This window comes from Callithrix jacchus, chromosome 10 (genome assembly GCF_049354715.1).
Source record: "Callithrix jacchus isolate 240 chromosome 10, calJac240_pri, whole genome shotgun sequence".
NCBI lineage: Eukaryota > Metazoa > Chordata > Mammalia > Primates > Cebidae > Callithrix > Callithrix jacchus.
Window position 1 is genome coordinate 63,927,454 of NC_133511.1, and position 27,908 is coordinate 63,955,361.

General features: G+C 36.8%; 1 protein-coding gene and 1 pseudogene across 5 annotated transcripts in view; both read right to left on the minus strand.

Moving 5' to 3' along the window:
- Positions 1-882: 882 nt before the first annotated feature.
- Positions 883-27,908, minus strand: part of ACER3 (alkaline ceramidase 3) — a 204,996-nt gene continuing 177,970 nt past the window's right edge. For 3 of the 5 annotated variants that reach the window (XM_078340158.1, XM_002754801.7, XM_017977773.4), the window contains 4 exons: positions 14,700-14,801; positions 13,057-13,161; positions 4,470-4,515; positions 883-3,988 (listed from right to left, as the gene is read on the minus strand). In XM_078340158.1, coding sequence (XP_078196284.1) covers positions 3,935-3,988; positions 4,470-4,515; positions 13,057-13,161; positions 14,700-14,801 — 307 coding nt within the window. In that variant the 3' untranslated portion in view covers positions 883-3,934. Of the gene's footprint in view, positions 3,989-4,469; positions 4,516-13,056; positions 13,162-14,699; positions 14,802-18,086; positions 18,154-27,908 lie in introns of all 5 variants that reach the window. The other 2 variants (XR_013523230.1, XR_013523229.1) reach the window with 2 other exon arrangements.
- Positions 19,964-20,064, minus strand: LOC118145960 (U6 spliceosomal RNA; annotated as a pseudogene).

Consider the following 27,908-nt stretch of genomic DNA (forward strand, 5'->3'; position numbering starts at 1 on the left):
CGTGGTGGTGTGCACCTGTAATCCCAGCTACTCAGGAGGCTGAGGCAGAGGAATTACTTGAATCCAGGAGGCGGAGGTTGCAGTGAGCTGAGATTGTCCCACTGCACTTCAGCCTGGGTGACAGAATGAGATTCCATCTCAAAAAAAGAAAAAGAAAATTTCTAGTCAGCTCGATCAAGATGACATGATTCCTTTTTTTTTTTTTTTTCTATTTTGCAGCTCCTTCCATAAAGGGGTTTAACTACTTTAAATCAAATTTTAATCATTATTTTTAAATAGTTAAAACATAGTGAATAAGCTATAATTGCAGACACTAAAAAACAAGACAAAGTGATCAAACTAATTATAACACTGATAGGATGCAAAATGGAAGACAGAGGTGGATCTGCAAACAGCCACACAGGTGGCAATTCCAATTAGAAATGGTTCTCTTTGAAATGTCAGTTTTACGTAAATGCTTATCCAGCAGCACATCATAAATCACAGGGCCAAAACAATTTATTGTCACATAAATATGGAGTTGGTAGCGAAAACTCAAATTTAACCAGAAATAACTGCTTTCATGGGACTCATAAGACAACCTTAAATTGTTAGACACTTTTAGGGCATTGGCTAATTTGGAATTGGCTAGTATTATAATGGAACTTTATTTTTGCAGGCATTTAAAGATTTTCATGCATTATGTATTTGAAGTTTTTGTTTCTTAATTTTCTTTGAACCACACCACTTCTCCTTATTATAAGAAAAACCCTCTGAGGGTAAGGGAAGACCAAATTAACTGTCCTGAAATTTTGCATTATGTTTAAAGCATAATATTTGATTTACTTCTGTCAAACCAAATACTACTATTAGGGTTTTCATTTGCAGATTATTAAAAAAATGTTTTTCCTGTTAATTATAAATGTATTTACTATCACAAGGATTAAAAAGATCAGTTCGGGTGGTAGGGATGTTTCACAAAACACCACAGTGGGGAAGGGGAGGGTAGAGTGACCAATCAGCTTAACCTCCTTTCACCTAGCTGTTCCTTAAAAAAACAGAAATAAAAGCCAAATTGCTTTCAGTTTTCAGAGTGAAAATAAAGGCAGAAGGATATTCAAGTGCAAGCATATTGCTTCTTTTGCATCCTCATAAAGTATTTTCTTTTCTTTCTTTTTTTTTTTTTGAGATGGAGTCTCGCTCTGTCACCCAGACTGGAGTGCAGTGGTGCGATCTCAGCTCATTGCAACCTCCGCCTCCTGGGTTCAAGCAATTCTTCTGCTTCAGCCTCCTGTGTAGCTGGGACCACAGGCGTGCATCACTATGCCCAGCTAATTTTTGTATTTTTAGTAGAGACGGAGTTTCACTATGTTGGCCAGGCTGATCCACCCACCTCGGCCTCCCACAGTGCTGGGATTATAGGCGTGAGCCACCGTGCCCAGTCTCACAAAGTATTTTCTAAAATATAATTTACTGTAGGGTTCACAGATGAGCACTTTTCACATTAGGTGATATGCAAACAAATCATTATTGGCTCAGCAGGAAGACTTTTTTGTACACTCTAGTTAACATGAAGTTTTCCAATAAAACAAATAACAGCAGGAGGGGACAGTGAGGAATCCAACCCTGTAATGTCCACCTAGAATCCAAGAAGGAAAAAATAAAGCCATTGAAATGAAGATAATTTAGCAGTATCCTACAGGTCACCAGTGATTTCCATAAAATACTGCACAGATACAAAGTCTTGAGTGTTTTACTTAGTTGCTAAAACGAGGCACAGCTGACTTGGAACATTAATGAGCCTGGCTTCCCTTTCTGCTTTTCATTCTCCCAACAGAAACAAGGGTTTTCAAAGAATTGGCCACAGTCTTACAGGTCACCTTGGGGTGTAGATGACTCTCCACTGAGGTGCTGGACAATTTTATTGAACAGGTAGCCACTGGTGGTGGTGAATGAATCACTTGTTAAACAAATTACTCTAAATGGCCTCAGTATCAAGGTGTGTTCTCTGTACCCTTAATTTGACTTTAATCCTGCAGAATCTCAGTCTTACCATGTTTAACAGCATTGCCATGTAGGATATACCTTTATCCTACACTGTATATATATATTATTTATGCCGAAGAATATCTAACTGAAAAGTATAAAAAGATAATGATGTAAAACAAATGAATTAAAAAATGTATCATGGCTGATAGCCCAGGTAACTGCAGGTGAAATGTAGCCAGAAGTCAGAATCTTGGGGCAAAATCAAGTACAGTCTTATGGGCTGTACCTTCGAATGGTTTCGTTTTATACCCTCTTAAGGCAAAACCAAAGTTCTCTTAATGTTTTAGAAAGCGTTTTTCTTCCTGGAGGATCATAAAAGTAGGTGGAAGAATCAGTCTACTGGCTTGTTAGTATGCTAAGGGAAGGATGCCACCTTGACATCCTTGGATACTTGGTTAATAAAACTGAGGTTAGTAGGTGAAGACAAACAACAGAATAGTTTTTGGTTTTAAATTTGTATGAAGGCTACTTACTACTGGAAAAAATGACAAAAGTGTTTTACAATCTTTACATATGAAAAAATGATTTTTCTTTTGAAACTGTAGCTCAGGATTTAATCTTGAGTCATGTCACCATGTGGTAAAAACAATCTGGATTTTACAATAATTTACAAAAAGCAAAAAAAGTCATAAAAATGCTAAATACTGCAGAGCTACAAATATGATGACGCATGAGCAGAGGGTTAAAATCAGAGTTTTACTCCAGGCAGGTGTTATGTTTGTGAAAAGTGATGCAATTTGTTATACATTCAAATGCAAATTAGAACTAGCTGCCTTACGATGAGATTTTACTGTCATTTCTTAGCACCCTAATTTTTGTGGGTTCTGTACAGAAACATATCTATTTCCTTCAGAAAATTAAGAAGCATACATTTTAATATGCTTTATGTAAATAGGATCCTCATCATTTTAGCTTTAGTTAATGCAACGCACTTCCCTGGGCACAACCATGACCTCTCTGAGAACTGGACAATACTGCATAATTTAAAAAGTCAGAGAGTAATGACAGTCCCTGACAACTTCAAATAAGTTATGTGAGGAGGATGAACTATGGGCAGTCTAGACCACCAGTCATATTTGTCTGGTCATAAAAATGGTGACAACTTAAAGATCTGCAAAGATCAGAGGAACAGAGCTGGCTGGAGCCTATACGTGTCCTCATGGAACTTCAGAAAGGTATAAGATGACCCACTCATTCTGGTTGTCCATGGCCATAGGCAGACACCATAAATTCTGAGATGTGGTTAAGTACTGAACCAGGGGCAGGTCTGAGCTTGCTTATGACACTCCAGCTAGCCCCAGAACAGATAGTGAAGAACTACACAGAATCCCACAGCTAGCTCTTTCTTCTTCCTCTTTTTTTTCCTTTAACCTTTGAGAAACATCCATGAGATTAATACAACAATATTAATCAAATCTGATACAGCTGAGTGCTGGCTCACAGCTAACCATCTGGATATGCTCGATATGGGGTTTTATTGGCCCTTAGCTGACTGTTTGCATTATTTAATCATATATTAAGAAAGGTGTAATTCACATGCAACCCTTGGCATGTGAGAAAGGGCAAAAAGAAAAAAAGGTTAATTTCTTATAACCATCACAAACTGTTAAACCTGTTAAGAAAAGCCCAATTGTTTCTGCATTTGAGGTTGTACACACACACATCATCTCTGGTTTCTTTATAAACTGGAGGGTGAAAGGGGGAGGGTGACAAATGAGATGAAGCCATGAACTAAACACCCAGCAGGCTCCATTCCTCATTCTCTGTGCGGCTGGCAGCGTTAGAAAGTCACTCCTCTGCTGTGATAGTCGTGACATATTTGAACTTGTAGATCTTTAAGAATTTCCTTATTTATTCTGCCAGGTCTGTAGTAGATGTTTCTTTGTTTTCTTGATGGAATGATTCATCAATGCTTCCTGAGAGGCTCAAACAGGATCACTGGCCAGATTCCAAAAAGAAACTATTTGGGAACAAATTAGGACAGAATGAGAAAATATAAAATTGTTCCATGTTATCCCTGAAAAAGAATGAGAAAGAATCCATGGGGCTATGACTATATGTAGGTTTGCTAGTGATTGTCCTGGTATTCCTTCTAGACTTGTACCAGATATCGGAGAGTATTTTTTATTGAGTTTTAAATTTATTATGCTTTGACTTCGTCAAGCATGAAGCTGGGCATATACATTATTTCTGATCTTTAAAACACTCTTCAATGTAGTTACTAGCACTCAATTTTATTGTCAAAGAAACTAAGGCTTAAAGAGAAGAGATTTGTCCAAGAACATGCAATAGTAAATGAAAGATTCAGTGCCTTTGGTTCCAAAGCCTGTGTTTGCTCCACTACCTCTCCGCACTCCCCTTTCTTCTTCCACCTCCATCCTGGTAGGTACCCAGTACCCTAACCCCAACACACAAACACAGGACCTAAGAAGTGGACTTACCTTCACTTTTGGCCTATATCTCAGGTAAAGTGTTCTGGTATACAAACTGAAAGAAAAGTGGGAGGGGGGAAAGCTCTTCAGACTCATTTTTAATTCATGCAAACTGGCTTACTGAAAAACTTAACCATAGTGCTTCTGCATGTACAAAGAAAAAACAACATAAGTATATGCCTCATTTGTTCAGCAACTGTTTTTTTTGAGCACCTACTCTGCAAAACTCTTTGCAAGATGCTATGGAACACAGAGAAATACTTAACTCACAGACTGGGACCTCAAGATGTGTGTAGTTTAGTAGTAAACATTCTACTAATGCTTGGTATGATTCATATCACCATTAGATATTCCATCTTCAAAGATACATGGTAGTAAGGATTATAGTATTCTTAGAATATTCTGAAATGGGTACATCAGCTCCATAAGGATTAAATTCAGGTATGAGGAAACCAGGAAGATCACAGAAAGTGGTAAGAGAAACTTTCCTTCAGAGTATCCTTTAAAGTGAGTCACATCTGGACATGAAATCAAATTCTAAAATCAGTGCACACAGCAGAGTATAGTTGAATTTGTTACTGAAAAATTCACTAAACTGTCCGTAACATACAGGAAAAATTGTTTTATTATATACTATTTACATGTATCTGCATAGTAAAATACATTGGGATTACATATGCAAAACATAATTTTATAGTACAGGTTAAGCATCCCTAACCTGAAAAGCTGAAGTCCAAAATCTGAAACTTTTTTTTTTGTGTGTGACAGAGTCTTGCCTTGTTCAGGCTGGAGTGCAGTGGTGTGATCTCAGCTCACTGTAACTTCTCCCTCCCAGGTTCAAGTGATTCTCCTGACTCAGCCTCCCAAGTTGCTGGGACTACAGGTGCCCACCGCCACGCCCGGCTAATTTTTGTATTTTTAGTAGAGACAGGGTTTCACCATATTGGCCAATCTGAAACTTTTTGAATACTGACATGATGCTAGAAGTGGAAATTCCACACCTGGCCTCATATGCAATCAAAATACGTATTGAAGGACAAGAGCAGTATGCATTCATAACAGAATAAGAAATTGTGTCATTTATACAAACCATGAGAGATGGCTAGGACAAAAACTGTTACTTTTCTTTTTTTTTTTTTGAGACAGATTCTCACTCTGTTGCCCAGGCTGGAGTGCAGTGGTGCGATCTCAGCTTGTTGCAACCTCCCTCTTCTGGGATCAAGTGCCTCAGCTTCCTGAGTAGCGGGATTACAGGCACCTGCCACCATGCCTGGATAATTTTTTGTATTTTTTTTTCTGAGAAGGAATCTCACTGTTGCCAGGCTGGAGTGCAGTGGCATGATATCAGCTCACTGTAACCCCCACCTCCTGGGTTCAAGCAATTCTCCTACCTCAGCCTCCTGAGTAGCTGGGACTACAGACACGCACCACCATGTCCAGCAAATTTTTTTGTGTGTATGTTGTGTATTTTATTAGAGATGGGGTTTCACCATGTTGGCCAGGATGGTCTTGATCTCCTGACCTCGTGATCCACCTGCCTCAGCCTCCCAAAGTGCTGGGATTACAGGCGTGAGCCACTGTGCCTGGCCCCAAAACTGTTTTTAATGAGACAGATGACTGGAGGAAACATTTTAAAGAGTCACCAAGCAGAATGCCTCATTTTCCCTAGAGGAGCTACTTCTCAGCTCCTCAACTGCTTCTGATGTTTCAGAACATAGCACTGTAGGTGGAGACTGAACCTACAGCCCTTGTTGGTTGCTGCTGTTGTCTGACAGCTGATGGAGGTGTTTTGTGATGCTGCTGTGCTGCTTGGTCACCCTGAACACATTATTTTGTCACTGTATAAATGGTTTGTCATATTTTTTACTGTTATGTACTTATGTGAGAAAAAAGTGTAAGAAAATAATTGCTTATCAGTAGCATATAAGTTCAGTCAGGTATGGTGGTGATGCCAAACAACCACAAATTGTCCACATGGGTGGCTGAGATAGCAATACCTTTGCTTTCTGATGTTTCACTGTACATTAACTTTGTTTCATGTACAAAACTGTTTTAAAATATTGTATGAAATTAGGCTAAGGCTATATGCATATGGTGAGTATCAAACCTAAAAGAAAGTCATAATTAGATTTGGGTTCCATACCCAAGATATCTCATTATGTATAGCAAATATTCAAAAACAAAAACAAAATCCCCCAAACCTGAAACACATCTGGTCCCAAGAATTTTAGATAAGAGACACTCAACCTGTATTTTAAACAAGGGAAAGGAAACGGGAAAGAGCATGAGAGATGAATTTGTACAATTTAGTGTGGCTCTAATGCCACTTTACTGTACTCTAAATAGCAACTATAAAAAGGAGCATCAAATATTATTTTAGTAATAATAATCTATTATTTCAAAATACAACCTTCCTTTAACAGTTTTTCACGTTAATCCCTAAAATATAGTTGCCATCTTCCTCCTCCTCTTCAGGAAGAGTCCTGAACAAGGGCAGAGAAGCCATGGATTGAGTCCTTGCTACTACCTCCATCAATCACAACTTTTGAAGTACTTATAAGATGGGGAGAGGCACTGGACCAATAGCTCTACATAATTTCATTCCTAAACTACTCTAACTAGATGGGTCTTATTCTCATTTTGCATATGAGAAATGGTCTCAGAAAGGTGAAATATTTCATTCAAAGGATGACAGCTAGTAAATAATAGAAGTAGCATTTGAATTGAAGTTCTGTCTAATCTTTTGCCAATATATTATACTTTATCTGGTTAGTGACCTGGGAAAGTCACTTGTCTCTGGGCCCCAGTTTTCTTTACCATCAGATGAAGAAGTTATGTTAGATGATTTCTAAGGTCTCCCAGATTGGTTTGGAGAGACAGAAAACTCTGGGCTCAAATCCTGGCGATAACACTAATTGGCCATGAGCTCATGTACAAAGTATGTGACTTCTCTGAGCTTGTCTTTCCCTAAGCATAAAATAACACTGGCCTCATGAGGATTAACAGAGGTAATGTATATAAGGTGCCTAGTCTAGATGTGGTTATAGGCTTAAAATCCAACTTTTTATTATGGAGATTTTCAAACATAAACAGAAGTACCAATCACATGAAGTTCAAAGTATCTCATTTTTCTCATATTTTTCTTATCTTAGCATCTTTGGAGTTTCCTTTTATATCCCTGATACTGGTTATTTATACTTTTTCCTCTTTTCTTCTTGCTTAGTTGCACCAGATGTGCCAGTTATTAAGTTATTGTATCTCAGTTCCAAATTCACACTCTTTAAAAAACAGCTTTATTGAGGCATAATTGATATATTAAAAAGTGACACATATTTAATGTATACAATTTGATGAGTTTGGACATATGCATACACTCATGAAACTATCACCACAATCAAGGTAATAAGCATATCCACCATCTCCAAGTTTGCTCGTGCTTCCTCTATTTTTGTGGTAAGAACACTTAACGTGAGATCTACCCTCTTAAAATCTTTTAAGTGCACAATACCATATTGTTACTTGTAGGCAGTAAGCAGATCTCTAAAACTTATCATCTTGCATAACTGAAACTTTATACTTGCACAATTGAACAACAATTTCCCCCTCTTCCCAGCCTGTGGTAGCCACCATTCTGCTCTCTACTTCTGTGAGTCTGACTGTATTCGAGTCCACAGATAAGTGGATTCATGCAGTATTTGTCCTTCCATGACTGGCTAATTTCACTAAGTATAATCTCCTCAAGGGTTCATCCATGTTGTTACAGATATCAGGATTTCCTTGTTTTTAAGGCTGAGTAATATTTCACTGTCTGTTTATCCCACATTTTCTTTATCCATTCATCTGTCAAGGGATTTGTAAGTTGTTTCCACCTCTTGGCTATTGTGAATAGTGCTGCAGTGGAACATAGGAAAGTGGATATATCCTTGAGATCCTGATTTCAATTATTTTGGATATATACCCAGAAGTGGGATTGGTGGATCATATTGTAGTTTTAATTTTTTGAGAAGTCATCATACTGTTTTCCATAGTGACTGCAGCATTTTACATTCCCACCAAAAGTGCACAAGGGTTCCAATTTCTCCACATCCTTATCAACACTTGTTATCTTTTATTTTTATCATAGTAGCCATCATGAGTGATATCTCATTGTGGTTTTAATTTGCATTTCCTTGATGATTAGTGATGTTGGCCATTTCTATATCTTCTTTCGAGAAATGTCTATTTAAGTCATTTGCCTGTTTTTAATTGGTTATTATTATTTGCTCTTAAGTTATAGGAATTCCTTATATATTTTGGATATTAACCCCTTATTAGAATATATGCTTTGCAATTACCTTCTCACATTCCAGAGGTTGCCTTTTCCTGATGATATTTCTTTTGTTCCTCTTGTCTATTTTTGCTTTTGTTTCCTGTATTTGTAGTGTCATATCCAAGAAGTTATCACCAGGACCAAAGTCAAGCAGATTTCCCCTTATGTTTTCTTTTAGAAGTTTTACAGTTTCAGGTCTAACATTTAAGTTGTTGATCCATTTTGAGTTAATTTTTGTATATAGTGTAAAGTAAGAGTCCAATTTCATTCTTTTGTATATAGATATCTAGTTTTCCCAATACCATTTATTGAAAAGACTGTCATTTCCCCATTGTACATTCTTGGCACCTGTGTAGAAGATCAGTTGAGAATATACATGTGGATTTCTGGGTTCTGTTATGTTTCATTTGTCTGTATGTGTTTCTTTATGCCAGTACCACAGTGTTTTTATTACTGTAGCTTGGTAATAAAAGGCATACCTTGGAGATATTGCAGGTTTGGCTCTAAATTATAAAATAAGGAATATCATCATAAAGTGAGTCACACAAGTACTTTGGTTTCCCAGTGCTTAGAAAAGTTATGTTTACAGTATACTGTAGGCTATTAAGTGTGCAAAAAATGCTAATGTCATCTAAGCCTTTAGCTAGAATCTTTTTGCTGATAGAGGGTCTTGCCTTGATGTTGATAGCTACTGACTGGTAAGGATGGTGGTTGCTGAAGGTGGGAGTGGCTGTACCAATTTCTTAAAATAATATAACAATGAAGTTGGCTGTATCAATTGACTCTTCCTTTCACAAAATAATGCTTATAGCATGTGGTGCTGTTTTATAGCCTTTTACCCACAGAACTTCTTTCAAAAGTGGGGTCACCTGTCAGTCCTCTTAAATTGCACTACTGCTTTATAACTAATTTGATGTAATATTTTAAATCCTTTGTTGTCATTTTAACAACATCCACAGTATCTTCATAGGAGTAGAGTCCATCTCAAAAAGCCACTTTGTTTATCCATAAGAAGCAAGTCCTTATCCATTAAAGTTCTATCATGAAATAGTAGCAATTCATTCATACCTTCAAGTTCCACTTCTAATCCTAGTTCTTTTGCTATTTCTACCACATGTATAGTTACTTCCTTCACTTAAATCTTGAAGCCCTCAAAGCCATCCATGAGGGTTGGAGTCAACCTCTTCCAAACCCCTGTTAATGTCAGTATCTTGCTCTCCCACGAATCATGAATGTTTTTAATAGCATCTACAATGGTAAATCCTTTCTAGAAGGTTTTTGGTTTACTGCTCAGATCCATCAGGGGAATCACCATCGCTGACAGCTATGGACTTATGCAATGTATTTCTTTTTTCTTTTTTTTTGAGACAGAGTCTCGCTCTGTTGCAAGGCTGGAGTGCAGTAGCACAATTTCAGCTCACGGCAATCTCTGCCTTCTGGGTTCAAGCGATTCTCCTGCCTCAGCTTCCCAAGTAGCTGGGATTATAGGCATGTACCACCACACCCAGCTAATTTTTGTATTTTTAGTAAAGACAAGGTTTCACCATGTTGGCTTTGATCTCCTGACCTCGTCATCCACCAGCCTCAGCCTCCCAAAGTGCTGGGATTTTAGGTGTGAGCCACCACACCTGGCTGAAATATATTTCTTAAATAATAAGACTTAAAAGTCAAAATTACTCTGTGATCTATGGGCTGAAGAATGGATGTTGTGTCATCAGGCATGAAAAACAACATTAATCTTGTACATCTCCATTGGAGCTCTTGGGTGACCGGGTGCATTCCCAATGAGTGGTAATATTTTGAAGGGAAATCTTTCTTTCTGAGCAGTATGTCTCAATAGTGGGGTCAAAATATTCAGTAAACCATGCTGTAAATGGAAGTACTGTGATCTAGACTTTGTTGTCCATTTTATAGAGCACAGGTAGAATAACTTTAGCATAATTCTTAAGGGCCATAGGATTTTCAAAATAGAAAATGAACACTCACTTCAACTTAAGGTCATCAGTTGCATTAGCTCCAAACAAGAGAGCCACAGACTGTGCTCTGAAGCTCTGAAGCCAAGGATTGACTTCTCTTTCCAGTTATGAAAATCCTAGATGCTGTCTTCTTCCAACGGAAGGCTGTTTCATCTACATTAAAACTGTGGTTTAGTGTAACCACTTTCATGAATAATCTTAGCTAGATCTTCTGGATAACTTGCTGTAGCTTCACTGCGCACTTTTATGTAATAGAGATGGCTTCTTTGCTTAAATCTCATGAACCAACCTCAGCTAGCTTCAGACTTTTCTTCTGCAGCTTCCTCACTTCTCTCAGCCTTCAAAGAATTGAAGTGAGTTGGGGCCTTGATCTGGATTAGGCTTTGTCTTAAGGCAATGTTGTGGCTGGTCTGATCTTTTATCCAGACTACTAGAAATTTCCACATATTAGAAATAAGGCCATATCACTTTTTTATCGTTTGTGTGTTCTCTGGAGTAGCACTTTTAATTTCTTTCAAGAACGTTTCCTTTGCCGTCACAACTTGGCCTACAGTTTGTCACAAGAGGCCTACCTTTTGCCCTATCTCAGTTTTCAACATACCTTCCTCACTAAGCTTAATCATTTCTAGCTTTTGATTTAAAGTGAGAGATATGCCACTCTTCTCTTTACTCGAACCCTTAGAGGCTATTGTAGGGTTATTAATTGGCCTAATTTCAGTTTTGTTTCCTCTTAGGGAATAGAGAGGATGGAGGAGAAGGAGAGAGATTGGGGAATGGCCAGCTGGTGGAGCAGTCAGAACATACATTTACTAAGTCCACTGTCTTATATGAGTATGGTTTGTGGTACCCTAAAACAATAAAAATAGTAACAGCAAAGATCACTGATCACAGACCAGGAATGATGGCTGGTAATGGATGGTAATCCCAGCACTTTGGGAGGCCGAGGTGGGAGGATCACCTGAGGTTAGGAGTTTGAGACCAGCCTGGCCAATACGGTGAAAGCCCGTCTCTACTTAAAGCACAAAAATTAGCCAGGTGTGGTGGTGCATGCCTGTAATCCCAGCTACTTGGGAGGCTAAGGCAGGAGAATCACTTGAACCCAGGAGGTGGAGGTTGCAGTGAGCTGTGATCATGCCACTGCACTCCAGTTTGGGGGAGACTCTGTCTTGGGGGAAAAAAAGAGATCACTGATCACAGATCCACCATAAGAGATATAATAATAATATTGTCAGAATTATAAAAACAAGACACAGAGACATGAAGCAAGCACATGCTGTTGGAAAAATGTCACCCATAAACTTGCTTGATGCAGGGTTGCCACAAACTTTCAACTTGTAAAAAACACAATACCTAAAATGTGCAAAAAAGTTATGCATGCTTGTTTATTTTGAAATCAAGAAGTGAGATGTTTCATGTTTTTTTTTTTTTCAAGATTGATTTGGCTACCTGTGGTCTTTTGTGATTCCATATGAATGTTAGAATTGTTTTTTCTATTTCTGTAAAAAATGCCTTTGGAATTCTAAATGAGACTGCATTGGATCTGTAGATGGCTTTCGGTAGAAGGAACATTTTAACAACTCTGTCTTTTAATCCATGAATGCAGGATGTCTTTTCATTTGTTTTGTTTTGCTTAATTTTTTATGGATGTTTTGACCTATTTAGAATCTGTTCTTTTTCTTCACAACTCAGTCTTGGTGGGTTTCTAAGATATTGTCCATTTCTTCTAAGTCATCCAATTTGTTGGCATATAATTGCGTGATTCTTCTTATGTCTGTGGCAGCATGGTAATGTCTCTTCTTTTATTTCTAATTTTATTTATTTGAGACTTATTTTTCTTTTTTTGTTAGTCTAGTTAAGATTTGCCAATTCTGATGATCTTTCAATATCCCAACTCTTAGTTTCATAGATATTTAAACATTTTTCTATTTTGTTTATTTCTGCTCTGTTATTTCTTTCCTTCTGCCCATTGTGGGCTTAATTTGTTCTTCTTAGTCTCCTAGTTCTTTGAGGTTTAAAGTCTTGTTGAGCTCTCTCTTCCTTTTAAATGTGGCATCAATTTCTATGAACTTCTCTTAGTACTGCTTTTGCTGCATCCCAAAAGTTTTGGTATGTTGTATTTTTGTTTTCACATGTCTCAAGGTATTTTCTAATTTTCTTTTGATTTCTTCTTTGACCAATGGTTGTTCAAGAGTGTACTATTTAATTTTCATGTTTGTGATTTTTAGTGTTTAAAAAATATTTACAGCATCCTATTTAAAGAGTGAAGAAAAAAAACCTCTAGTACTAGGCTAAAAAAGTCTCTATTTCCTACCTGAAAAGGATGTGAAGATAGGAACCAAGGCCAGTTAAAATATGCCACCATGCATGAAATTGTGTGGTAATACCTATGATAGGTGGTACCTTCTTTCGAAAGTCCCTGTGTAGAGAGGGGGAGAAAATCACCATGTTAAATTTTAAACATATTTAGTAACTAATGATGATCGTCTTAGAACAGTTTGAAATGTCATTCTCAAATACGGCAGTTATTTAATTGCCTTAAGTTTCCTGTAGTCTGCCACACTGTTATCCAAACTACATTCTGAGGAACAGTATTCAACAATGATAATTTATGGTCAATCTGTGTCATCTGAACCCTCATCCACTTCTCTCTCTCCTATCTTTTTGAAGCAAATCCCAGATACTATATCATTTTATTTCTAATTATTTTAGTATGTATTTCTGAAATATGAAAACCTCCCTAAAACATAATCACATTTTCATACCTAAAAACAATAATCCCTTAATAACATAAAAAATATTCAGTTACTGATCAAAGTTCAAAATTTCTCATACTTTGTTTTAAACAGTTGGTTTGTTTGAATCAGAATCCAAAAAAGGCCAACACATTGTATCTGGCTGATATATCTAAGTTTCTTAATCTATATGTTCCTCCTCCCTCTTTTTTCTTTCCTGCCTCTGCTTTTTTTTTTTTTTGAGACGGAGTCTTGCTCTGTCACCCAGGCTGGAGTGCAGCAGCATGATCTTGGCTCACTGCAACCTCCACCACCCCAGTTCAAACAATTCTTCTGCCTCAGCCTCCCAAGTAGCTGGGATTACAGGAACACACCACTATGCTCAGCTAATTTTTAGTAGACACAGAGTTTCATATGTTGGCCAGGCTGGTCTTGAAATCCTGACTTCAAGTTTTCTATCCACCTCGGCCTCCCAAAGTGCTGTGATTACTGGCGTGAGCCACCATGCCTGGCCATACCTCTCTAATTTATCTGTTGAAGAGATCAGGTCATTCATTCTTTAGATTTGTTACAGTCTGAATTTTGTTGATTGCCTTCCTGTGGGACTGTTCAGTACATTCCTCTGTCCTCTGTTTATGCAAAATTGTTAGTTTACAGGATTTAGAGTTGGAATGATCCACTAGTTTAACCTATTCAGTATGCTCATTTCATGAAAAATGAGGGCCAGAAAGACAGTGCCTAATGACAGACTAGAATCCAGAGACCTCAGTCTAAGATTCAAACTTCCATCAATATATGATTGCTGACAAGATGGTAAAAGGAACACCTGCTTTCTTAGAAAATACTATTAAGCATATGAGAGTATATATTTACATACATATATTTCATATGCTTACTACAAATCAGTCTTCTTTATTCAATGAAGCAGATCAGACAAGTTTCAAAGGAATAGTCAACATTTGACTAACTACATAGTTCTATGATGCACACACACATAAAACCCAAACCCTACTGAGGTTATGAAATATCCTCAGATTCAAAATTTTAGGTAACTTAAACAGGTATTTCAATAATTTAACTTCATTTTACTGTACATATCTTTTAAATGTCAGCAATAGTAAAAATTCATTTCAGGGCACTACTCTTTCTACACGTTTATAAAATTCTCTACTTAATAAAATGCTTCCAAAAATATTTCTGAAGCAATGAAAATATATCTTACCTCAGTGAATCGCAAAATATGTTATCTATATTCCAAAACAAAAATCCCAATAAAAATATACCCAAGGATGTATAACCCAGTCCTCTAAGCCATGGATAAACCCTGTGGAGGGAAAAAAGAAAAGCAAAATAAAACTTTCTCAAGTCACGTCATAATCAGAAATTGAAGCCATCACTTTGTTTTTTTTTTTTATAAGGGCTGGGATCTCACTATGTTGCCTAGACTGGAGTGCAGTGCTATTCACAGGTGTGATCGTAGTACACTCTAGCCTTGAATTCCTGTGCTCAAGTGATCCTCCCATCTCAGTCTCTTGAACAGCTGGGAGTATAGACATGTGCTACCATGTCTGGCTAGAAGACATCAGTTTCATGAGAAGGAAAAGTTTTTGTTTGTAGTATAAATGCAGACCTATCAAATTTTCTGATAATTTGCCTACTATATGTAGCCATTAAAAGGAGCTGAGAAATAGGCCACCAACACTTTAATACATGTATTGGGAAGGTAATCTGAAAGTACCTGATTACTTTTTCAGTCTCATGGAATAGGCAGGGGGATAGTGGATTAGAATTAATGTAGATTGAGTCATATGCTCCATGTAAGCCAATGTAACACACACACACACACACTCTCACTCTCATTCAATAAATCACTTAATAATATATATGGAGTGCTTACTATGTACCAGGCATTGTTCTAAGCATTTGGGAAGGTAGGTCAATAGGTAAAGTTTTTGTTCTCAAAGAATTTATAGTATAGTTGGGGGAGGTAAACAATTAATACATAACTAGTTATAATTGCTTTGAAGAAAAATAAGGAGAGAGTATATGGAGGTATTATGTGGATGAGTGTGTATGTACACACACAGCACACACAAAATGTTCAAATAATCCCTGTGAAGTAGGTATTACTCTTTTAACTTTACTGATGAAATTAAAGCTTGATGAGATACTGAAAATAGTATCAGCTTACCTATGTTTTATAGCTTCAATGAGGTATAACTGACGTATATTAAAAGTGCATATATTGAAAGTGTCTATCTGATCAGTACATCTGTATATACCCAGGAAACTACCACCACAATCAAGATACCTACCACATCCAAAACCTCAATTTGTATTTTTTAGAATGCCACATAAATGGAATCATACCATATATGCCCCCGATTGTATGGCTTCTTTCATTTGACATAATTCTTTGAGATTCATTCATATTATTATGTTATCAATACTTCATTTCCTTTTATTGCTGAGTACGTACTCCATTGTATGGTCACAGCACAATTTATTTCTGTCCAAATGCAGGTTTCTAGTCTTTGACTATTACAAATAAAGCAGCTATGAACATTCACAAAGCACACTTTGTATAGACATATGCTTTCATTTTTATTGGGTAAACAGCTAGAAGAATGGCTGGGTTGTATGGCAGGTGGATATTTAATTTTTCAAGATACTGCTACACTGTTTTCCTAAGTGACCACCATTTTACATTCCCACCAGGCATGTATAAGTGTTCCAGATGTTTCACATCTTCATTAGCACTTGGTTTGAAGTCAGTCTTTTTCATTTTAGCTGTTTTAGTAGGTGTGTAGTGGTATTCATTGTGGTTTTAATTTGCATTTCTCTAATGACTAATTTTTCTGAGCATCTTTTCATGTAGTTATTTACTATCCATACCTCTTCTTTGATACATTGTTGTCTGCCTTCTTATTATTCAGTTATAAGAATTCTTTCTATATTTTACATGTAGATCCTCTGTTGGATATATATTTTGCCAGTAGTTTCTCCAAGTCTCTGGCTTACCTTTCATTTTCTGAATACTATCTTGTGAAGAACAAAAGTTTGAAATTTTGATGAAGTTCAATTTGTCAATTTTTTGTCTATAGTTTGTGCTTTTTACTAATAAATCTTTGGCGAACCAAAAATATGTCCTATATTTTCTTTTAGAAGTTTTATAACTTAGTTTTTACATTTAGAGATATAATTTATATTTAGAAACAGAATTCACTTCTATTAAATTTTTATGTTGGTGTGAGGTTGAAGTTCATTTTTTTTTTTTTGGTCCTAAGAATATTCATTTATTCCAGCACAATTTGTTGAAAAGATTATCTTTTCTCCACTGAATTACCTTGACATATTTATTGAAAATCAGGCCAGTGTAAGTGTGTGGGTCAATTTTTGGATGTTCTATTGATCTATTTGTCATTCCTACCACCAATGCAACATTGTCTTGGTAGCAGCATATAAATCAAGTCTTGTAAGTAATGCAACTTTGTTCACTTTCAAAAACTGTTTTGGCTATTTGCAATCGTTTGCATCTCCATGTTAATATCAGAATCAGTTTTTCCATTTTTACCAAAAAGCCTGCAGAACCTACAAATCAGTTTTGGAGTATGGGCATCTTAACAATATTGAATTTTCTAATCCATTAAGTGGTATATCTGTTACCTAGCTCTTCAATTTCTCTCAACAACAACAACAAAAAATTGTAGTTTTCAATGTATAGATCTTACATACTTTGTTAAATTTAATCCTTAAACATTTAATGTATTTTAATGTTATTGTAAATTGTACTTTACAAAATTCTACTAATAGTTAACTGCTAGAACACAGAAATCATGATTCTGAATACTGACTAGAATCATGTAACTGCTAATTTTACTTATTGCTTCTAACATTTTTTTGTACATGTCTTGTGATATTTTCTTTACATGATCATGTAATTTGCAAGTAAAATGTTAGGTAATAGAAGTAATTATAGTATATATCCTAGTTTTATTCTTGATTTTTAAAGGGATTAAAAAAACTATGTCATGACTAGTGTTTTATATGCTATAGAATTTATGTTAGGAAAATTCTCTTCTATTACTAGTTTGTAAAGGGTTTTGTTTTGTTTTATAACATAAATAGTTGTTGAATTTTACAGAAAGCTTTAGTCTAAATCTTGGTATCATGTAATTTTTCTTTTTAATTTTCTAAAGACTGGTCTGCCTCTGTCTTTTATTTTTAAAATATGGTAAATGGCAACAATAAATTTTTTCAAAATTTTCTAACTTAACTATAAGTATTTGCATGTAAGTGAACGTAAGAGGTGATTAGTTTAAAAATGATCAGGAAAGCACAAACCTGGCAATGCATGGAAAAGGCATTATTACCACTGTTTGATGAAAGTTCTCAAGAGAAGACGCGCTTAAAAAAGTCACAGTCTGGCTTCAGCTTTTCCGAGGGTTTATCATAGCCCCCATTTTGGGGAGACAAGAATGAGTCCCAAGAAACATAAGCCTCAACACAGTGAAGGCTTCTGGCAGTGTAGCCTAGGTTCTAAAATATGACAGGAATATGACCAGTTGGGGTAGAGTGCTATCTGTTTTCTGCTTCTAAACTTACTTACCATGGCCAATCTTCAGCTCTCGGGAGCAGTTGAAAGCAAAACTCTTCTGTGGGGGTGAAATGAATGTCTTTGGTTATCCAGGTAGCAGGGCACGAAGGAGAGAACAAGAACATCAGCACATGGTGCATGCAAGGCTAAGCACGGATAAGATTCTGGGGACTTACTACCCATATAGTATCAGGTATAAGAGTGTAGAATACAGAAGGCATTCAACATATGTATCCCTGTATCTATCTCTCTCTATCACACTGATTTGTTCTAGACTGGCTGCCTGTCTAGCATACAGCTATCATCTGAGAAATCCCTTTCTGTCACCTACACCTTAGGAACTGCCTTCACCTCTCTCTTTCATTGGATCTCCTGTCTTGTATCCCATGCACTCCTCCTTTTTGAAGTACTCTCATTTTGGTGTAACACATGTTTCAATAGGTTCTTGAGCAACATTTAATGGGATGAAGGTTTTCTTTTTTTTTGAGATCTTGAATGTATGAAAAAATATTTTTCTCTGTATTTTACTGATAGTTTGGCTGCCTGTAGAATTCTAGGTTAGAAATAATTTTCCTTTAGAAATTTGAAGGCACTGGTCTCCTAGTTCCAATGTTGCTTTGGCAAGCCCAAAGCCATTCTGATTCCTGATCCTTTGTATATATTCCTGCCTCTCAACTTACATACTTCTGGAATCCTTCCTTTTTCTAGGACTCTGAAACTGGCATGAGTCTATTTTCATTCATTGTGCTGCATATCCAGTGGACTCTTTCAGTCTAATAATGCATGCTCATCGATTATAGAATGTTTTCTTGAATTATTTCTCCCTTCCATTTTCTCTATTCTCTGCCTCTGTCTCCTCTTTTACATTGGTTCTTCTATACTGGCTCAACATTATCTATTCAGTAATACTCTTATTGAGTCTATTATATTTTCCATTTCTTTCTCTTTTTTTTTTGCCCTATACTGAGAGTGACTTACTTAACTGTATCTTTTAAATACTTCAATTCTGCTTTTAATTTTATAATATTTTTTATTTTTTAAAAAATTAGAAAGTCTTGCTTTGTTGCCCATGCTAGAGTGTAGTAGTGTGATCACAGCTCACTGTAACCGCAAACTCCAGGGCTCAAGTAATCCTCTCGCCTCAACCTCTTGAGTAGTTAGGACTACAAGAGTGTGCCACCATGCCAAACTAATTGTTACTATTTATGGTAGAGACAGGGTCTCACAATGTTGCCTGCTGGGTCAAACTCATGGCCTTAAATGATCCTCCCACCTTGGCCTCCCAAAGTGCTGGAATTATAGGTGTGAGCTACTACACTTGGCTCATATTTTTAATTTTTAAGATTTAAAAAATTATCTGAATGTTCAGAAAAACACCATCCTATTTTTGACTTATAGGCACAGTATATCTTACATATTTTGTTAAATTTAATCCTTAAACATTTAATGTATTTTAATGTTATTGTAAATTCTACTTTGCAAAATTTTACTAATAGTTCACTTCTAGAATGCAGAAATATGATTTTGAATACCCTTTTCAGGAGATAAACCTTCAGACTTCTGTAATTACTCAGTGCCCGTTACTGCTAATGCCTAAAACTTGAGAAAATCCTGTGATATAAACTGAAGGTTCCTGGCTCAGAATTTGGCTTTCTTGGGCCTGTTAAGGCAGTTAGCAGTAGTCCATCTACGTTCCAGCTTCTACCAGGTTATTGAGTCTTCTCCTTTTGGGCTTATGTCTTTTAATTAAATTCCTTTGTTGTAGTTTTAGTGGAGTTTCAGAAGTGAGCAAAATTAGTAAGTGATCTTTAGTAGTATATTTCTGCTTTATCTTGCATTAATTTCTGCCCTTTATTTCCATTCTTCATTTCTCTTGAGGTTTACTCTATGGATCTGTTTTCTAATTCTTAGAAAAAATTTTTTAAAAGGGGTGATGCTAATCTTCTCTGTATTGTTCCAGTTTTAGTATGTGTGCTGCCAAAGTGAGCTCTGTTTTCTAATTACTGAAATTGAATACTTAGTTCATTATTTTTCAGCCTATTTCTAATATAAACATCTAATATTATATTAGATGTTATATTATTAAATTTATATTATTAATTATAATATAATTATATTATATGTTTATATTATAATTGTAATATTATATTAAATTTATAATTTCCCTCAAAGAACCACTTCAACTATATTGTACTCAGAATGGAATCATAGTGAAAATTCTATAAATCTAAGTATTTTAAAATTTCCATTATGGTTTCTTTTTTTACTCATGAGTATTTATTTAGACATGTGATTTTAGGTTTCTAAAAATGTAGGCCATTTTGACTAATTCTGTTTTGTTTAAACTAGTTACCCTGTAGTCAGAGGACATCTGTGCATGATGCCAGTTCTTTTTTTTTTAGACTATGTCTCACTCTGTCACCCAGGTTGAAGTGCAGTGGTGCAGTCTCAGCTCACCGTAATTTCCACCTCCCAGGTTCAAGCAATTCTCCTGCCTCAGCCTCCAGAGTAGCTGGGATTACAGGCGCCCACCAACATGCCCAGCTAATTTTTGTATTTTTAGTAGAGACAGGGTTTCACCCTGTTGGCCAGGCTGATCGTGAACTCCAGACCTCAAGTGATCCACCCACCTCGGCCTCCCAAAGTGCTGGGATTACAGCCATGAGCCACTTTGCCTTGCCAATGATAACAATTCTTTAGAGCAGGGGTCCCCAACCCCAGGGCCATGGACCAGTACTGGTCTGTGGCCTGTTAGGAACCAGGGTGCACAGAAGGTGAATGGTGGGCGATGAGCATTACTGCCTGAGCTCTGCCTCCTGTCAGATCAGTGGTGACATTAGGTTCTCATAGGAGCACAAACCTTATTGTGAACTGTGCATGCAAGAGATCTAGGTTGTACCCTCCTTATCAGAATCTAATACTTGATGATCTGTCACTGTCTCCCATCACCCTCAGATAGGACTGTCTAGTTGCAGGAAAATAAGCTTAGGACTCCCACTGATTCTATGTTATGGTGAGTTGTATAATTATTTCATTATATATTATGATGTAATAATAACAGAAATAAAGTGCACAATAAATGTAATGCACTTGAATCATCCCGAAACCACCTGCCCACCCCAATCCATGGAAAAATGGTCTTTAATGAAACCGGTCCCTGGTGCCAAAATGGTTGGGGACTATTGCTTTAAATTTTGTTGAGCCTTGCTCTAAAGCTAATATCGAGTAGAATTAATAATTATTCTATGCATGCTTGAGAAAGTTGTACATATTTTAAATATTAAGAGTATGAGATCATTTTGTTATTGTGTTACTCAAATTTTATCTATATCAATATTTGTATTTTTTTGGTCTAAGTTACTCTGTTAAAGTATCTCGGTATGATGGAGCATGATCTATTTATCTTTGTAAATTCTGTCAATTTTTGCTTAAAATTTTCCATAAAAGTTTAGAATTGCCATTTCTTTCTGGTAAACTGAATCTTATTACTAATGTAGTGAATGCATTTGTTTTAAATGATGCCTTAACTTTTTGTGGGTTATTAAAAGTTCTAGTCCAACTTTCTTTTGGATTCAGTTTTTAGAATTTTATTTACTCCATGTTTTTGAAAGATATTGTAAAGTCAATTACCATTTTTAATGGTTACCAAAAATGCATATGTAAACATGAAAAGTAATCATTGTATATATTCTCTTCCCAAGTAACAAGTTTCTTGCCTTAGAAACTATGTAACTTTGATTATCCCCTTCTATTGTACACTTTATTTTGTCCACTATTTTAGTTCGATGAAATTTTTATTCTCACAAATGACACATTATTTTAAGCAGTCACAATATTTTGTTCAGATATTAATTACCATTGGTTTATCATTTTTTTCTCCTTTATTGTTCTTTCTTGCATCTCAGCTCTTCTGCCTAAAGAATATATCTGAAAAAGTCCTTTAGTGAGGTGTATTAGTAAACTCCATTTTTGTTTTTCTCAAATTGTCTTCACCTTACCCTTGTACTTAAAATGTACCTGGTACAGAATTCTAAGCTGATGGTTGATTTCTCTCAGTACTTTAAAGGTAACAGTCCATATGTGTTTTGGCTTCCATGGTTGCTGTTGGCAAATCTGCAGATTAACTGTTATTGCTTTGTTGGTAGTGTATGTGTGTGTGTATGTGTGCGTGTGTGTGTTTAATCTCTGAATGCTTTTAAGATCTTTGTCTTTGGATTTCAGCAACTTCAGTGTGCTTTTTCTACAGGTATCAATGAAGATTCAATTGTAGATAATAGTAACTAGATTGTAAGCAGAAAAGAATTTAATGCTTTCAATTTGAACAGAAATGCTGAATGAGCAAGATATAGGCTTTTCAGGAATGACTGATGAACACTAACACAGAAATATCTTGCCAAAGGAACTGTTTTCTTTGTCACAATTAGGAAGCCAGAGAACTGGGAGGCCTGTGGACCAACTTCTGCACCCAGCATCATACTACCTTAGTATAATTCACAGATCAGGAAGCTGCCATCAGACCTTTTGTACCAGTCATGCACACCCTAGATCCACACCAGTAAATAGATGTGTTACACACTACCACCTCTCTTCCCTCACTTAACTGGTTCTGAATTCAAGCCTCATGTCAATACATGTGATTGGCAGAACCTGAGTGTTATTTGGAATCTTACCTACAAAGGAAATATGGGAAATAAAGCTTTTAACCTTTTAGCATCTATAGTACTGGAAGGCATACTAGAAGGAGGTTGGAACAATGCTAATCTATCACATCTTCCACACCTGGCAAAGATTTCCATTTATCTGTCCTGCTTGGAATTTCTTGTTTTTGAAGCTGAGGAGTCATGTCCTTTGCCAGTTACAGAAAATTCTCAATTATCTCTTTAAATACCTCTTCCCCATTTTTGCTATTCTCTCATTTTGGAAACACAATTAAATATTATTTCTCTGTAATGTTATCTGGCTTATTTCTTTAGGTCATCTTCCAGTTCCCTAATTCTTTCTTAAGTTTTTTATTTCAACTATTTATTTATTTATTTATTTTTGAGACGGAGTCTCACTCTGTCACCCAGGCTGGAATGCAGTGGTGTGATCTCAGCTCACTGCAACCTTCACCTCCTGGGCTCAAGTGATTCTCCTGCCTCAGCCTCCCAAGTAGCTGGGATTACAGGTGGCCACTATCATGCCAGGCTAATTTTTGTATTTTTAGTAGAGAAAGGGTTTCATCATGTTGGCCAGGTTGGTCTCAAACTCCTGACCTCAGGTGATCTGCCCATCTAGCAAAGTGCTGAGATTACAGTTGTGATCCATGGCACCTTGTGGGTCAAGATGGCCAGGGGGAGACCTATGCTAACTGGATCTAAATAATTATAAGCTTGCTTGGCTCAGAGTACACTGAATGAAACTGCATTATTGGTGCAGTTAATTAGAAATCAAGTGGCAACAGGAGGCCTAAGGTAAAGACTACCCAAAAGCGCAGTAACACCGGGGAACCCCTTGGGGTGGTTGCAGAGCAGGGAATACTGCTCTGGTCCCATGAATGCCTTTCAACATAGAGACTGCATGAAGGCCTTGTAAAGAGGGCTTAGGCAAAGATCTCTGAGAAGAGAGGTGACCTCTATTCACAAGATCCGGGAGGGTCTTTGCAGATGGTAGCCGGCAAGGAAGAGAAAAGCCTTGCAGGGCAGAGATCATAAAACACTTTAGGCTCTGCATAGATTCTCAGAATATGGAGTGATTTTAATTACTCTATGTCATCAATGCTCAGGAGATAAAAGCCACTTGATGCACTGGGTATGGTCAGACCTGGTGGCTCCTAATCCGCTATACTTCTGATACAGCTGCACCCTGATAACAATTGGTGATAAACTCAGAGCACTAGTTTAGCATGTCTTAGAAGGATCTCAAGTGCTCTCCACCATGCCATCTTACCTACCCCTTCACTCTCCCCCTTACACACCCATAAGATCAATGAGATCATGCACACAATAAAAGTGTTTGGAGCCCAGAGCTCGCGACCAACAGGTTCCCATGCTTGCACTGGTCCCCTGGACCCATGCTGTAACTTCTACTCTTGTGTCTCTGTCATTATTTCCTTTTCTCAATCTCTCATCACTGCTGGGACCAAAGGCACCAACTTACCGACCAGCCCCATTTTTTTTTTTCTTTTTTTCTTTTTTAAGATGGAGTCTCCCCAGATGGTGAGAAATAATAAAGTAATCTTTCCCCTCCCAGATAAAGCTGTGGCCTAGTAAGGAGTGGGAGCTCCCATCTCAGCACAGCAGTTAATGAAGAGCCTCTTCTCCCACTGGCTTGCCAACAGAAGCCAAGGAAGAGTAACTGGTAGTAATGAGGTGGTGCTCAGGGACCTGTGGGACTACAATAAAAAGTCTAAATGTCTTGTTATTAGTGTCCCCCAGGAGGGGAGGAGAAAGAGAGCAGGACTGAAAATTATTTGATAAAATGATGGCAAAAAGGCTTCTAAATTTGTGAAAAAACAAAACAAAAACAAAAAAACTCAATAATTCCCAAACTAAAAGCAATAAACACACAAATTCATGATGCTGATCAAACCTCAAAACATAATTTTTTAAGTTTTTTTTTTTTTTCTCAAGAGACAGGGTCTTGCTCTGTTAGCCAGGCTGGAGCACAGTGGCACAATCCAAGCTCACTGCAGCTTCAAACTCCTGTGCTCAAGCAATCCTGCCTCAATCTCCCAAGCAGCTGAGACTACAGGTATGTATCACAATGCCTGTGTAATTTTTATTTTAGTTTTTAGAGGTGGGGTATCTCTATGATGCCTAGGCTGGTCTCAAACTCCTGGCCTCAAGCAATCCTCCCACCTCAACCTCCCAAGTGTCTGGAATTACAGGCATGAGCCTGCTCAAACATGCTAAACCCAAAGAAATTCACATTGAGACAAACTATAGCTGAACTTATAAAAACTAAAGACAAAGGAGAGACAAACACGTCTTACCTATGGGGGAAAACAATTCAAATGATAAAGGATTTTTCATTAAAAAGAAATGTGTCAGAAGAAACCAAACCGGCTGAAACCCTGGTCTCAGGCTTCTAGCCTTCAGAACTGTGACAAAATAAGTTTGCTGTTTAAGCCACCCAGTCAAATGGTATTTTATTATATATAGCAACCCTATAAAACTAGTATAGAGGGCAAATTTTACAACCTAATAAAAAAATCTATAAAAACATACAGGTAACATTTAACTTAACGATGAAAGGTTTAATGCTTTTCCCCTAAAATTGGGACCAAGGCAAGAAGATCTGCTGTCACCACTCTTATTCAACATAGTCTTGGAAGTTCTAGTCAGGGCAATAAGGCAAAAAGGTACTAAAAAGTACATATATCAGGAAGCAGGATATAAACCATTTCTATTTGCACCAAATCTTAAAAACAAATCTACAGGGCTGGGCACAGTGGCTCACACCTGTAATCCCAGCACTTTGGGAGACTGAGGCGGGCAGATCACGAGGTCAGAAGTTCAAGACCATCCTGGCCAACATGGTGAAACCCCATTTCTATTAAAAATACAAACACTAACCAGCCATGGTGTGGGCACCTGTAATGCCAGCTACTTGGGAGGCTAAGGCAGGAGAATCACTTGAACCCTGGAGGCAGAGGTTGCAGGGAGCTGAGATCATGTCACTGCACTCTATCCAGGGCAACAGTGAGACCCTGTCTCAAAAAAACAAGAACCCCCCCCCCCCCGAAAAAAAAATCTACCAAAAAAGCTCTCTTAGAACTGACTTCAACAAGGTGGCAGAATAAAAGATAGTCAGGGTGGGGTATGGTGGCTCATGCCTGTAATCCTAGCACCTTGGGAGGCCCAGGTGGGTGGATTATCTGAGGTTAGCAGGTCAGGACCAGCCTGGCCAACATGGGGAAACCCTGTCTCTACTAAAAAATACAAAAATTAGCCAAGTATGGTGGTGGGTGCCTGTTGTCCCAGCTACTTGGGAGGCTGAGGCAGGAGAATTGCTTGAACCCGGGAGGTGGAGGTTGCAGTGAGCTGAGATTGTACCACTGCACTCCAGCCTGGGTGACAGAGCAAGACTTCATCTCAAAAACAAAAACAAAACAAAACAAAAAGATAATCAATTGTATATCTGTATAATAGCAATGAACATGTAGACAATAAAATTTAAAATATATCACAATTGCTTAAAAAAATTAAAAACTACAAATTAAAGATCTAAATCAAGATACATACTGTGTTCATGGATTGGAAGACTCAATATTGTAAAGATGTCAACTCCTCTTTGCAAATCGATATGCATATTTAATATAATTCCTAAAATCTCAACAAGATTTTAAATTTAGACAATATTATTCTAAACTTTATATGGAAAGGCAAAGGAACCTGAAAAACTAGCAATTTTGAAAAAGAAGAATGAAGTTGGAGGAATCAGTCTGTATGATTTGAAGACTTATTTTACGGCCACAGTAATCAAGACTTTGAGGTATTGGTGGAGGGGGAGACACCTCAATCAATGGAACATAACTGAGATCCCTAAAACAGACCCACACAAATATATCCAAATAATTTTTGTCAAAAGTGCAAAGCAATTCAATGGAGAAAGGACAGTCTTTTAAACTAATAGGTCTTAGAACTGTTGGACATCCACATGTAAAAAATAGAACCTAACCCTATGCCTCACACCTTATACAAAATAAACCGAAAATAAACCACAGACTTCAATGTAAAATCAAAACTATACAATCTTTTAGAATCAAAACTATACAATCTTTTAGAAAAAAACATAGGAATAAATCCTTGGGATCTATAGGAAGATATAGAGTTCTTAGACTTGACACCAAAAACACAATCCATACAAGGAAAATTGATAAATTTGACCTCATTGAAATTAAAAAGGCTTGCTCATTGAAAGAGAGGATGAACAGTTATAGATTTGGAGAAAATATTCACAAACCACATATTAAATAAAGAATTAGAATCTCACAACTCAACTGTAAAAACAATAGAAACTATCCTTATTATCTCTTATAAAAAAGGAGAAACCAGGTAAAGACATGAGCAAAAATTTTTACCAGGGAGGACACATATGTATATAGCAGATAAGCACATGAAGGTATGTTCAACATCATTAGCCATTAGGAAAATGCAAATTTTAAAAAACTTTTTATTAGTACATACTATCAGAATAACATAAAAAACAGTGACACCATCGAATTCTGGTGAGGATGCAGAGAAAGTGGATCACACATATATTGCTAGTAGGAATGTAAAAATGGTAGAGCTACTCTGGAAAACAATTCAGCAGTTGTGAGAAAAACTAAAGATAAATTACTACAAATTCTACCAATTTCATTCTGGGCATTTATTCCAGAGAAGTGAAAACTTGTGTTCACATAAAAACCTGCAGTACTTACAACTGTTCATAGCAGCTTTATTCAGGATTGCCCAAAACTGGAAACAATCCAGATGTTACTCAAGAGATGAATGGTTAAACTGTGGTACATCTATACCATGGAATACTACTCAGCAATAGAAAGGACTGAATTATTGACACATTCAACAACTTGGATTACACCAGAGAATTATGCTGAGTTCAAATTGCCAATCTCAATGTTATATATTATATGATTCCATTTGAATAACATTCTTGAAATGACAAAATCAGAAATACAGAACAGATTAAATGATCACCAGGGGTTAAGGACAGGGAATGAAGAGTGAGGTGGGGCAGGAGGAAAATAGGTGTGGTTATAAAAGGGCAACACAGTCATCCTTCTGATGATGGAAATGTTTGTATCTTGACTGTATTAATATCAAGTACTGGTTGTGATATTGTACTATA